Source organism: Miniopterus natalensis, chromosome 9 (assembly GCF_054644295.1).
Source record: "Miniopterus natalensis isolate mMinNat1 chromosome 9, mMinNat1.hap1, whole genome shotgun sequence".
Taxonomy (NCBI): Eukaryota; Metazoa; Chordata; class Mammalia; order Chiroptera; family Miniopteridae; genus Miniopterus; species Miniopterus natalensis.
Genome location: NC_142089.1, coordinates 9,097,394 through 9,109,849, shown reverse-complemented (window position 1 = coordinate 9,109,849; position 12,456 = coordinate 9,097,394). Strand labels below are relative to the sequence as shown.

General features: G+C 53.6%; 1 protein-coding gene across 3 annotated transcripts in view; it reads left to right on the top strand.

Annotated features, from left to right (window-relative positions):
• Positions 1 to 11,072, top strand: part of EPHB2 (EPH receptor B2) — a 158,443-nt gene extending 147,371 nt beyond the window's left edge. For 2 of the 3 annotated variants that reach the window (XM_087820171.1, XM_087820170.1), the window contains exons 8-16: positions 1,178 to 1,286; positions 2,148 to 2,215; positions 4,937 to 5,059; positions 5,637 to 5,884; positions 6,794 to 7,009; positions 7,848 to 7,997; positions 8,456 to 8,649; positions 9,997 to 10,152; positions 10,676 to 11,072. In XM_087820171.1, coding sequence (XP_087676297.1) covers positions 1,178 to 1,286; positions 2,148 to 2,215; positions 4,937 to 5,059; positions 5,637 to 5,884; positions 6,794 to 7,009; positions 7,848 to 7,997; positions 8,456 to 8,649; positions 9,997 to 10,152; positions 10,676 to 10,784 — 1,373 coding nt within the window. In that variant the 3' untranslated portion in view covers positions 10,785 to 11,072. The remainder of the gene's footprint in view (positions 1 to 1,177; positions 1,287 to 2,147; positions 2,216 to 4,936; positions 5,060 to 5,636; positions 5,885 to 6,793; positions 7,010 to 7,847; positions 7,998 to 8,455; positions 8,650 to 9,996; positions 10,153 to 10,675) is intronic. The other variant, XM_087820169.1, reaches the window with a different exon arrangement.
• Positions 11,073 to 12,456: the final 1,384 nt, after the last annotated feature.

The window sequence follows — 12,456 nt, the reverse complement described above, 5'->3', positions numbered from 1 at the left end:
CCACCAACCAGCCAAGCTCCAGGACAGCTTTACTTATGACCAGGTGCCAGCATCCCTTTTTGGTGCCTGCTTCAGTCCCTGGGAGTGGCCCGTGACTTTGGCATAGACTTGTTTCTTATCACAGTAATCTTCCCTCAAGACGCCATCGTCTCTTCCAGCATCGCCTCATCTGTCAAATCTCCCTTCCTCACAGCCACTGTTTCTCACCTTTCTCAGCCCTCTTGCATGTTGGATGAGTGTTACTGACATGGGTACTGGAGGACTGTCCCAGGAGCCTTTCTCTATTAATTCAGCAAATGTGTGCTGACGCTAAGGACCCAGAACTGACCTTGTCCCTGATTTCGACAAGCCCATCTGGTTATGAAAGCAAATGGGAATAATAAAATTTAAAACTATGATGATGTTGGTGACATTGAGAATATACTAAGTGGTTTCCAAGAGCCAGGCCAATGCCAAGTGCATTTTGCACACTATCTCATTTAAGCCCACAGCCTCTGGTCAAACACAGTACCTGGGTTCAAGTGCTGGCTTTGGCCACTTTCTAACTGTGTGACCTCAAGCATGTCATGACCTAAGTCTCAGTTTCCCAGTCTGTAAAATAGGGTAACGTAGGCAGTGCATCACTGAGCTGTTCCAAGAATCAAACAAGATATGTAACATATTAGCACAGAGACCAACCCTTAAAACACTCAATAGCAATAATAGTTGATATTTACTAAGTGCTTACTATTGCCATGTGTTGTTCTAAGTGCTTTACAAAACAATCCTATGAAATGAGAAGTGTGATTCTCCCGACTTTATAGATGAGGAAACTGAGCCACAGAGAGGTAAGTCACTTTCCCAGAGATCACACAGATAGTAAGTGGCACCGTCGGGACTCAAACCCAGGGGGTGTGGCCTCAGGGTGTGTTATAACTGCCTCTCCGTATGTATCAGCTTATTGTTGATTTTCACATCAACACTGAGATGTTGATATTATGCCCATTTTATAGATGAGAAATTGAGCAGTTCATGGTTACTTGTGAGCAAATGACAGCCAGTTCTCCACCTGAGCATGTGACAGGTACTCTGTGAGGAGCAGGAGTACAGCCTGGGATCCCGGGAGGCCCCGCAGGGCGATGGGGTGTTAGGACTCCCAGAGCCAGGCTAAGAAAACAGCGCTGTGCTCTCTCCCCAGCCGAGTACCAGACAAGCATCCAGGAGAAGCTGCCACTCATCATCGGCTCCTCGGCGGCTGCCCTGGTCTTCCTCATTGCCGTGGTTGTCATCGCCATCGTGTGTAACAGGTGGGTGGGTATCCCCTCGCCCCTACGGGCCTGGCTGTGCGCCCACTCGGCCATTCCTGAGCAGCGTGTGAACGGAGGAGGCATTTCCATCAGCACCAGGGAGAGGGAGAGGGAGAGGCTCGGGTCTGCCTGGGTACCCTCAAGTGCCTCCCACCTCCTGCACGGCCATCGTTAGCAGCCCATCCTTTGGGTTAGGCATTGCCCTTGACCAGTCTGCTATTCAAGGTGGCACATTGAGACACTAATACTTCAGCATGAGGAACGTCTCAGAACAGTAGGCAGGAAGACTGCAGGATGCTGGGTGCTAAGCAGGGTGGGGAATACAGATCGCCCTACGTTTGCACTAGCCGAGGGCCATAAAGCAGAGTGTCAGATGGGAGGCTGGGAGCTCAGGTAAGGCCCCCTGGCTGAGGCAACTGGGAAGATGGAAAGGACACCTACAGAAGGGGGGGGTGGAGAGCACCCCAAGTGGCTGGCATGGCATGTGCAGGAGGTGGGCCTGGCTCCCTGACTTCTGCTGGGAGTTCCCCACTTTAGAGTAGACTGAGTTATAAGGTCAGGTGGATAGAAGCCCCCAGGGTTTCTGAGGCCAGGGGCCATGGCCAAAGGAAATGGCTTTGCTCTTTGAAAGGGGCTTGGTTGGAGAGGGGACAGGGGAAACAGTGAGCGTGGGCTTGAAGTGGGAGAGGTGGGAAGGGATGAGTGGGGCCAGATGGGTGAGGCTCCTAGGCGAGGGGCAGGCAGGGAGGTCTCTGACAGGGATGTGGTTTCAAGGGCCTGCCCACCCTCTCCCTATCACCCACTGTGGCTCCCAGCTCCCTGGGTGCCTCCAGGTGGCTCCAGCCCTTGCTCTTGTTCCAGAAGACGGGGGTTTGAGCGTGCGGACTCGGAGTACACGGACAAGCTGCAGCACTATACCAGCGGCCACAGTATGTACACCCTAGTAGGGCTGGCACCCTTGGGCCCTGCACTGTCAGCTCCCTGGCAACTTCTCCAGCCTTCTTTAGGTTGTAGTCAGACTGAATGACAAGCTGTTCCCTGAACTGTCACCCCCCCTCGGCCTTTGCACATGCTGTTCCCTCTGCCTGAGCCCCCTTCCCCCTTCTCTTTACCTGAGTATCTCTCCCTCTCCCTCAGGCCTCATCACATACAAACCCCTCTGAGAAGCCTTCCCTGACTCCACCCCGCCAGACTTAGGGCCATCGTCTGTTTGCACAGTGCCCCTTACCTGGCTGCAGCTTCCCACATGCAACAGTCAGTAGACACATATCTGTAGAATAAATACGTGCAGTGATGAGGACCCTAGGCTCTGGCCTGGGAGATGAGAGAGAAGGGAGGTGGGAGGCCCTGTCATTCCTTCCTGGTGACTCTTCTGGTGACCAGTCACCCCTACCCAGTGCCTCCATTTCTCCCACTGTCCCATCCCACCTTAGGCCAGGGCTGGGAGCACATGTGCCGCACACACCAAGAGCAGTGTACCCTCCCAAGAGGCCCAGCAGAGAAAAAAGCAGAGTATGGATTCCTCTCCATTTGATGCTGGCAGAACTATCTGTGTGGGGCAGGGGGCAGGGAGAGGGGTGTCTGAGACCTCACTCAGTGAACAGGAATTCCAAGTGGATCTAATATAGGTTCTCAAACTGTACTTAGTGGGGTACCCTAGGGATCCTCAGATGGCCACTGGGTAAGGGGGGCCATCAGCATGTCCATTCATTTGTCACATATTTGTTGTGGCCTACTGTGTATGTCAGGCACTGTTATAGGTGCTGGGACACACAAGTAAACAAACCAAATATCCCTGACCTCATGGAAGTTATATCCTAGTGTAAGGGACAGAGAATTGAAAATAACACATGTAATAAATGAGTAAAGCGTATGGTATATTAGAAGATGAAAGTGCTGTGGGAAAAAGACAAAGAACAGAGTAATGGATTGAGAGTGGTGGGGTCAGGGTTGCGGTTTTAAGTAGGGGAATTAAGGTTGGCCTCACTGAGAGTGTTTCATTTGAACAAAGATACTAAGGAGCTGGGGAGTGAGCTGTGTAGCAATACCTCAGGGGAGAGCATCCCAGGCAAGGGAACACCCAGTGCAAAGGCCTTGAGGCTGAAGTGCGTCTGAAAGGTTTCAGGAACAGCCAAGGGGCCAATGTGACTGGAGCAGAGTGAGGGGGCAGGATGGGGAAAGTACGAGAGGGGAAGGAGCTTGCACATCACGTCAGAGACTGAGCTAGCTCTGGAACCCAGTTCTCTGGTTTTAATCCTGTGCTTTGTCCTTGGGACTGCCAAGTGGTTCACAGACTCAAATTAAGAAACCTGACCTAAAGTGCTAGACAAATAATTCAAAATACAGCTCATGTGTGTTAGGTCGCAAACTTTTCTGTAAAGGTCCAGATAGGCTTTTGAAGCCATATGGTTTCTGTTTTAACTGCTGAACTCAGCCACTGTGGCATGAAAGCAGCCACAGGCAAAGGAATGTGTGTGCCTGTGTTCCAATAAAACTTTATTTATAAAAACGTATTACAGAACAGACAGTGAGCCAGTTTGCCAACCCCTATTTAGAGGTTCCACCTCCTAGATTCCTGGAATGTCTGAAACAGAGGCTGAGAGTGTTCAACTAACATGCCCAATGTCACACAGCTGAGCAGGCTCACCAACTGGCCACACCTTACTGTGGCCCAGGGACTCCACCTCCCAACTCCTAGAGCTGCTGCAAAAAAGTCACAGCTCAACAGAGCAGTGGGAGAATGTGGCAGGGAGCTGGGGAAGCTAGAGGGAGGCGTGGGCTGGGAGAGAGTCAGATGGTCTGGGTGACGGAATACCAGTTATCTGGAAGGGACAGTGTGAGATGGATCATCTTTCCCTTCTTTCAAAGCTTTTGTGGATGTCTTTGACATCCAAGTCACCTCCTTTCTTCCTCTGCATCAAAAAATAAAAATTCACATCAGATAGGAATTAATATGTCCATGTCCTGCCTCATGCTGATCAGCAGGGAACTTGAGATCCAGAAAGGTTTAAGACTTTGCTGGGGGGGGGGGGGGGGGGGGGGGGGCCATGAAGTGGTTCCAGGAGCCATAGGTATTCAGATCCTGATGAGACAGCCCTCCAGATTCTGGGGCTGCCTGGGAGGGCTGAGGCAGCCAGAATCTCCTGAGGGAGAGGAGGCTCAGATTAGGCCTGGAAAGATAGGGAGACCTCCTTAGCAGAAGCCCAAGAACATGGTCAATTGCCTGCTTTTTCTGTAGTTTTGCTACAATTCTCTCCCTTCCTTCTTGACTTCCTTCCCCCTGATTCTCTATCACAAGAGTGACAAAGCTACCTATCCTTTCCTTGTATGCCCACGGCCATAACAGACACCGCTAACCAATCCTGACAGTCAGAGCAGCTCCAGGAAGTTATTACTAGTCAATTAGAGTTGGAACAAGAGCTAGAACCTATTTGCTAATCCTGCTGAGCAATCTGGTCCCCTCACTCTTCTGCTCAGTGCCCATCTGCTCACTGAGGCCCAGAGAGGCCAAGTGACCTGCAGGGGGTTGCCCAGTTCTTAGGGGGGCCACATGAGAGTATATGTCCCTCCATGGATGGACTGGCTCTTGCCTTTCCATTTGTCCACATCTTGAGTCTGTGCATGTGACCAAGCCTGGTCTTATCCCCCAGTGACCCCAGGCATGAAGATCTACATCGACCCTTTCACCTACGAGGACCCCAATGAGGCAGTGCGGGAGTTTGCCAAGGAAATTGACATCTCCTGTGTCAAAATTGAGCAGGTGATCGGAGCAGGTAGGTGGCTGGTGCCCTCCCAGGGTACTGTGGCCTCAGCCACAGGTGGGGTGACCACCCCAATGTGTACTCCTGGGACGGAGGGTAGGATGTGGGGCAGGAGCCTCAGAGAACCCTCCAAGGCCTGAAGGCTCAGAATGCCCAAAGTGGAAAAGTCCCTTAAAGGTCATCCAATACAACTACCTCGTCAACAGAGAAGGACACTGAGGCACGGGGCTGGGAAGGAGCTTGCACATCACATCAGAGACTGAGCTAGGCCTGGAGCCCAGTTCTCTGGACTCAGTCCAGTGCTTTGTCCTTCCCGCCGTTCATCCCATGTCCCTCTGTCCATCTCCCCAGGCTCCCCTACATCCTCACTCCACGCGCATCCAACACCATGGGATAGCCATGAAGAGTTCACTCATACTCCCAAAGGTGGCTGGGAATTTTTGGGGTCCCCATGTTCTACAAAGGGTTCTGTGTCCAAGAGGTTGAGTCGACCATTGAGGAGGCCCCAGGAGTAGAGGTTACAGGGAACAAGGCGGTGACACTTCCACCTGGCAAATGATATCTTGCCCCTCTTGGTGTGTCTGTCCAGGGGAGTTTGGTGAGGTGTGCAGTGGCCACCTGAAACTGCCAGGCAAGAGAGAGATCTTTGTAGCCATCAAGACGCTCAAGTCGGGCTATACTGAGAAGCAGCGCCGGGACTTCCTGAGCGAGGCCTCCATCATGGGCCAGTTTGACCACCCCAACGTCATTCACCTGGAGGGTGTTGTCACCAAGAGCACGCCTGTGATGATCATCACTGAGTTCATGGAGAACGGCTCCCTGGACTCCTTCCTCCGGGTAGGGGAAGCCAAGAGTGCCAGAGACCATGGGTGGGTCAGGAAAAGGAGTGGTGGACATAGATTCATACTATCAGAGCCTAAAAGGGTCTTGGAAAGGATCTAGATCAGGAATGGCTTGTATGTTGCCACTTTCCATTCCCTTACCCATGGCAGACATTGTTAATCTATCCCAGAGGTCTCCAACCACACCCAGAAGCAAATCTCAGAATCTTCAATCTAGGACACTACAACCAGTTGATCAGAGTTGGCCTACAACCTGAAATCTGTTGCCATCCATGCTCTTAGACAGCCTTCTCCTTATGCACAAGAGGAAACTGAGGCTCAAAGAGAGGTAGAGCTTGCCCAGGGTCATCCAGAGGATCAAGGTGAAAGCCAGGTCTACAGCCAGGTCTCTTGACCCCTTCTCCAGAATTTTCACAGGATTTTGGATTCCTCCAAAGCACAAGGCCAACAGAGGAAAGTTTCAGGCCCCCTAGGAAGTTATAGGCAACCAGATAGACCAAGATCACTCACAAGGAGTCCGAAGGGTGCCACTGGACTAGTTGCCATTTAGCAAATATTTTTCAGACACCTAGTATGTGCCAAGTCCCTTCTATGCACCCTCTTGTTTAACTCAGACAGCACTGGGAGGTGGGTGTCACTTATCCCCATTTGACACACACTTGAGGAAACTGAGACTCAGAGAGGTTAGGTCACTTGTCCCAGGTTGCATATCCAGCAAGGGGTAGAGCCAGATTCAGACCAGCTGTGCCTGCTGCAGTCTGTTCTCCCCACCACCCTGAAACTGGCCACCCTGAAACGGAGCCTAGGCCAGGGTGGCAGGGCCGTGGTTACCCGTTGTGAAGATGACCCAGAGTCTGATGCAAACCCTTGCATTTACTCTGCATTTTCTCCACTTCTCCCGAAGCAAAACGATGGGCAGTTCACAGTCATCCAGCTGGTGGGGATGCTGCGGGGCATCGCAGCTGGCATGAAGTACCTGGCAGACATGAACTACGTTCATCGCGACCTGGCCGCCCGCAACATCCTTGTCAACAGCAACCTGGTCTGCAAGGTGTCTGACTTTGGCCTCTCACGCTTTCTGGAGGATGATACCTCAGACCCCACCTACACCAGCGCCCTGGTAAGATGGAGACAGGGAACACCGGAGTCACGGTGCCAGGGCAGAGGGCCTAAGCATCCATCTCTCCCTGCACTACGTTTTCACCCACCCCTGCTCAGGCCAGGCACTGTGCTGGGCCCTGGAGATACAGAAACAGAAACATGGTCCCTGTCCTCTTCAAGCTCACAGGCTGGTGGGGACACATATTTGCAAGAGCTACATGGAGTGACAGGGCTCTGAGCCAGGACACCAGCTTTGGGAGGCAGAGGAAGGCTTGCTGGAGGGGGTGATATCTAGCTAGTAAAATTGTGTCAGATGCCATGTTTTCCCAGCAAGGTGATACCAGAATATAGTCTGTGAGGGGAAATGTGGTTAGTGAGAGAGGGGAAGGGTGGACAGGGCTAGATCTTGGAGATCCTGAATGCACATGCTCACCACTCTCTCCTGAAAGCAGTTGGAGTTGTTGAAGGGTTTTAAACAGGAAGGATTAGGACACAGTCCCTGCCCTCAAAGAGCTCGGAGAGAGTACAGTCGGAGCCAGGCAAGTAGAAATGATCTGAGTATTGCGCTGTATGAGAAGCGCCTCCTTGATGGAGAGACATGGCACAGTTGTAGGATTCAACAGCGTGAGCAACTCTTTGGGACTTAAGGAAAGACTTTCAGAGGGACTTACAGGAGGAGGAGGTTTCCAGGTGGCAGAGTGGGGAAAGCCACGTCACACAAGGAACAGCCTGTGCAAATGCCCGCGGTCTAAAGCAGCACGGTGAGCTTGGGGAGCAGCAGGCTGCTTCATACGACTGGTGAGAGCAGAGGCCAGGCCGGGCAGCCTCCCGCCCATCAGCCCGCATTCGCTCCACAGGGCGGGAAGATCCCCATCCGCTGGACAGCCCCAGAAGCCATCCAGTACAGGAAGTTCACCTCAGCCAGCGACGTGTGGAGCTACGGTATCGTCATGTGGGAGGTGATGTCCTACGGGGAGCGGCCCTACTGGGACATGACCAACCAGGACGTAAGTCTCCAAGAGAGCCAGATCGGGGAGAGGGAGATCCAGCATTCTTGGCCTCTTGCTGATCTCCCAGAGAGTGGAAGCATCGTCTCTGAGATCCCGGGCAAAGGCAGATCCCAGCCCTATGATGGCTGATTCAAATGTCTGCACAGGACCCTGGACTCTCCAGGGGGTCAAGAGTAGGAAAAGTCCACCATCTATAAATCAGCAAACCTTTAGGATGTGTTCACCTTGTGGCCAGCCCTGAATGAGACTATGTCTGCCCATCAGGTGTTTAATTTGGGGACAATATGATTATTCTGGGAACCCACGGTGAGGTCCATCCCTGGGGCTGCCTGGAAGAAGGTGGGGGGCAACCAAATGGGTGTTCTGAAATGCACTGGGGGCAAGTTAGGCCCGGCCAGAGGGCAGATGCTCTTACCCACCCACCCAACCCCACTCAGCCCCCGTGTTGTCCCCAGGTAATCAATGCCATAGAGCAAGACTATCGACTGCCACCGCCCATGGACTGCCCAAGCGCCCTGCACCAGCTCATGCTGGACTGCTGGCAGAAGGACCGCAACCACCGGCCCAAGTTTGGTCAGATCGTCAACACGCTGGACAAGATGATCCGCAACCCCAACAGCCTCAAAGCCATGGCGCCCCTCTCCTCTGGGTATGGCCCCGCCCTGCCTTGACCCCGCCCTCTCTCTGTATGGATCAGCCCCAGCCAGCCCTTAACCTCTCCAAATACCCTCCCATGCCAGCTGCCCCTGCTTCAGGCAGATGCTCTGCCTGAATTGGGACCGGGAAGGATAGTTCGTTGGGCATCTGCCCTGCCTTGGGGTACAGAGGAGCGCGGGACACTGCACACCGGGTGGTAGAGGGAGCACGTTTATATGGTCAGATAGGACAACGTTTAAGAAAAGTTAGCAGAATCCTGGCTGGTGAATAGATTTCCTAAGTTTCTTCCCTAAGTACCCTCACTCAAACCTGTACTCTCTCTCTTGTGTTTGCATACTCCTTGACACAGACACGCACACGCATGCACACGCGAACATAGTCTTACACATGCATGAACACAGGCACAAATGCTCTGCTTATGCTCTCTCCCTCTCTCTCTCTCACACACACACACACACACACACACACACACACACACACACACACAGTCTCACACATCCATAGGCACCTAAGCACACATATACACACATTCAGCAGTATATACTCACCACACACACACATGCCCCACAGCGGGCTCCATCAGATCTGCAGCCACCACTGGCTTGCTTGGGCACTGTCACAGGCCCACTCAGGTCCCTGCACTCTCCGGAACCCTCATCACACAGGGATTCTGAAGGGCAGGTGTCCTCAGGGTCCAGGACTGGCTATATCCAGAGAGTCACCTGCCAAGTTCTTGTGGCCAACAGATCTTCGTGTCTGCCGCTAGCTGTCGCTTCTCACCTTGACCCTGAGTCAGCAGCTCCTGACTCTCGGATACAAATACTGTGAGCTTTTAGCCTGACGAGGGTCGTTTTGCTCCGAGCCAGCCAGGAAGTGGCCCCCATTAGTGCAGAGCTCTATCTGGACTTGGAGATGCGGTCCACAAGATGAGCTTCTGCAGCACAACCCGGGTGGGCAAGGATGGAGAATGGCATTGGGGGGAAGAGACAGCGATCTTCAGCAACCAGTCCAGCCGAACTCCCTCCTGCTGAAATAAGAAGCGTGTCCCACCTCACATGTGGTCCAGCCTTTCAGCAGTCCCTGCAGAGGCTTCCCCAGACTTTCCAGGTAGCCTCAGCTGTCAGTCCGGCACACTCGCCCTGATACGCACACAAATATGTGTGCACATTTACACGGGTTCAAACTCACACCTACCCACACAGAAAGGCTCACATATGTACACACTCACCTGTGTTCACACCGACAGATACGCACATGCAGGTGCACCTGCGGCCCACCCTCACCCTTACCCCTATGCCAGCACGTGCCTGACCGTCTCTGTTGCCCACCCCACCCCTAGAATCAACCTGCCGCTGCTGGACCGCACGATCCCCGACTACACCAGCTTTAACACAGTGGACGAGTGGCTGGAGGCCATCAAGATGGGGCAGTACAAGGAGAGCTTCGCCAGTGCCGGCTTCACCTCCTTCGATGTCGTGTCACAGATGATGATGGAGTAAGTGCCCTCTGCCTCCACCCAGCCTCCCAGGCGGGGGCTCTGGAGAGTGAAAAACAGACGGTGTTCCAGCTGAGATGTGGGGACCAAGGGATGACATGGCCAACTTAGGAGTCACATTCTGATCGACAGCCAGGTCTGCCTGCCAGCCCCTGGCTGTGTGACCTTGGGCAAGTCACAGACCCTCCCTCAGCCCCAGTTTTTCCTTCTGTAAACTGGGGGTTTGTAGGAAGATCAAAGGAGGTATAGAGTGGATGCCTAATAAAGGCAGGTTCCCTTTCCCCTTCCCCAAAGCAGAGGAGACCGCGCACCTAGGTGCCCTGACTCCCAGCCACGTGCTCGCTCCTTCCACCTCATGTAGTCACTCATTCAGCTCCGGGTGCCCACCCGCTCCCCCACGCCCCTCACCCTTTCCCTTGCTCTCTTTAGCAGGAAACCCTTGGAGAAGCCCAGGCAGCTCTCCACCTGGCTCAAAGTCCCCCCACCCCCACATTTCCCTAACACACATGCTTCTCTCCCAAAGGGACATTCTCCGGGTCGGGGTCACCTTGGCTGGCCACCAGAAAAAAATCCTGAACAGTATCCAGGTGATGCGGGCACAGATGAACCAGATCCAGTCTGTGGAGGTTTGACGTTCGCCTGCCTCGGCTCACCTCTTCCGCCGGGCCCCGCCCTCCACCCCCACGCTGGCCTCCCGGTTCTACCGAAGGGCCAGCCACCTGCCAGGAGGCCATGGCAACAGGAAGAACCAAGCAGCGCGCCAGCCATGGGATGTCGCCACGAGACGTCACCAAGAACACGTGCAACTCAGATGATGGAAAAAAAGGGAATGGGGACAACAGAAAATAGATCCTGGGAGGGGGCGGGAAATACAAGGAATATTTTTCAAAGAGGATTCTCATAAGGAAAGCGATCATTGTTCTTGGGGGAAAAAAAAGGGCTTGGGAGATTCATGCGGTTTGGCCAATCGGAGACCAAAAGCAGTTTCTCTCTAACTCCCTCTGGGAAGGCAACCTGGCTGGAGCCAAGAAACACTTTGAGGAAAACAAATGTGAAAGGGAGAGACCAGGGCCCACCTTCTCTCCTGTCCCCAGGCTGCTCTTCCAGGCCTTGCTCAACAGCCACGTGCCAGGCGGACAGGCGGGCAGCCACCTGGGAACCACTCTGGGAACATCCATTCCCGCTGCCACTGGGCAAACAGAAGAATGTTTCTGTCCTGGAGGCTATTTTAGAAACTCCAATGAAAAAGACTTGTTTCTCCTGTTGGCTCAAGGGGCTGAAAAGGGACTCTTGTCTTCCTGGGTCAGGGAGGACACAGGGACGCCAGAAAGGTCGGCCTTCCTGAGGCTGCCCCCCCAGGCCTGCAGCTCCCGGGCCCCCGGGCGCCCACTCCCGACAGCCCCCACCTGGAGGACTGATGCCGCAGTGACTACCATCAGCTACAACTGCCACGCCACCGAGGAGGGTTGATCCTGCGTCTGGGTTTGTTTACAGCGATTCGTGGACTGGGGGTATTTTGGTCAGGGGTGAATTTGGTTTGGGGGTTTGTTTGTTGGTTTTTTTTTTAATGACAATGAAGTGACACTTTGACATTTCCTACCTTTTGAGGACTTGATCCTTCCCCAGGAAGAAGGTGCTTTCTGCTTACTGACTTAGGCAATACACCAAGGGCGAGATTTTATATGCACATTTCGGGATTTTTATATGGTTTTCATTGACACCCTTCCCTCCTCCCCCTGAATAGAGTTCCCACCTGCTGCCAGGCCTCACCAAAGCCAACTGCCACGGGGCCATCTGGGCCATTCATAGACTGAGTAGGATTTGGGCAGAGATGGGGGGCCAAGGTGGAGGAGCATCCCCTCCCCCAGGACTGTTTCTGAAAGCAACAGATTGAGCGGGAAGTAGGCTCTGAGGCTGCAGAGCCAGCATTCTCTGCCCACTTGTCCACTCTCCTGCCCCAATATATCCAGTACTTTCCAGGCAAATAGGCCCCTTTGAGGTTCCTGCGTGCCCTCAGATGGCCAGGACCCAGTTTCACCTCTGAGAGCCTAAACCAGGCTGCATCAGAGGCCAGGACCCCGATCATTCACTGTGATATCTCAGCCTCCAGAGCATCCCCCTCGGAGACACGTGCAGGCATGCTCCCTTCCTCCCTGGGAGAAAGTGTGTGGTTCTCTCCCACCCCCTTCCCTCCTCCAGACCTTTGCCCAGATCTGAAAGGTCTTGGCCATGGGAAAACCCATCAGCCAAGGGGTCTGGCCACAGTCTCCCTCCTGTGAGCAAATGCAGGCACCTGAGCGGACC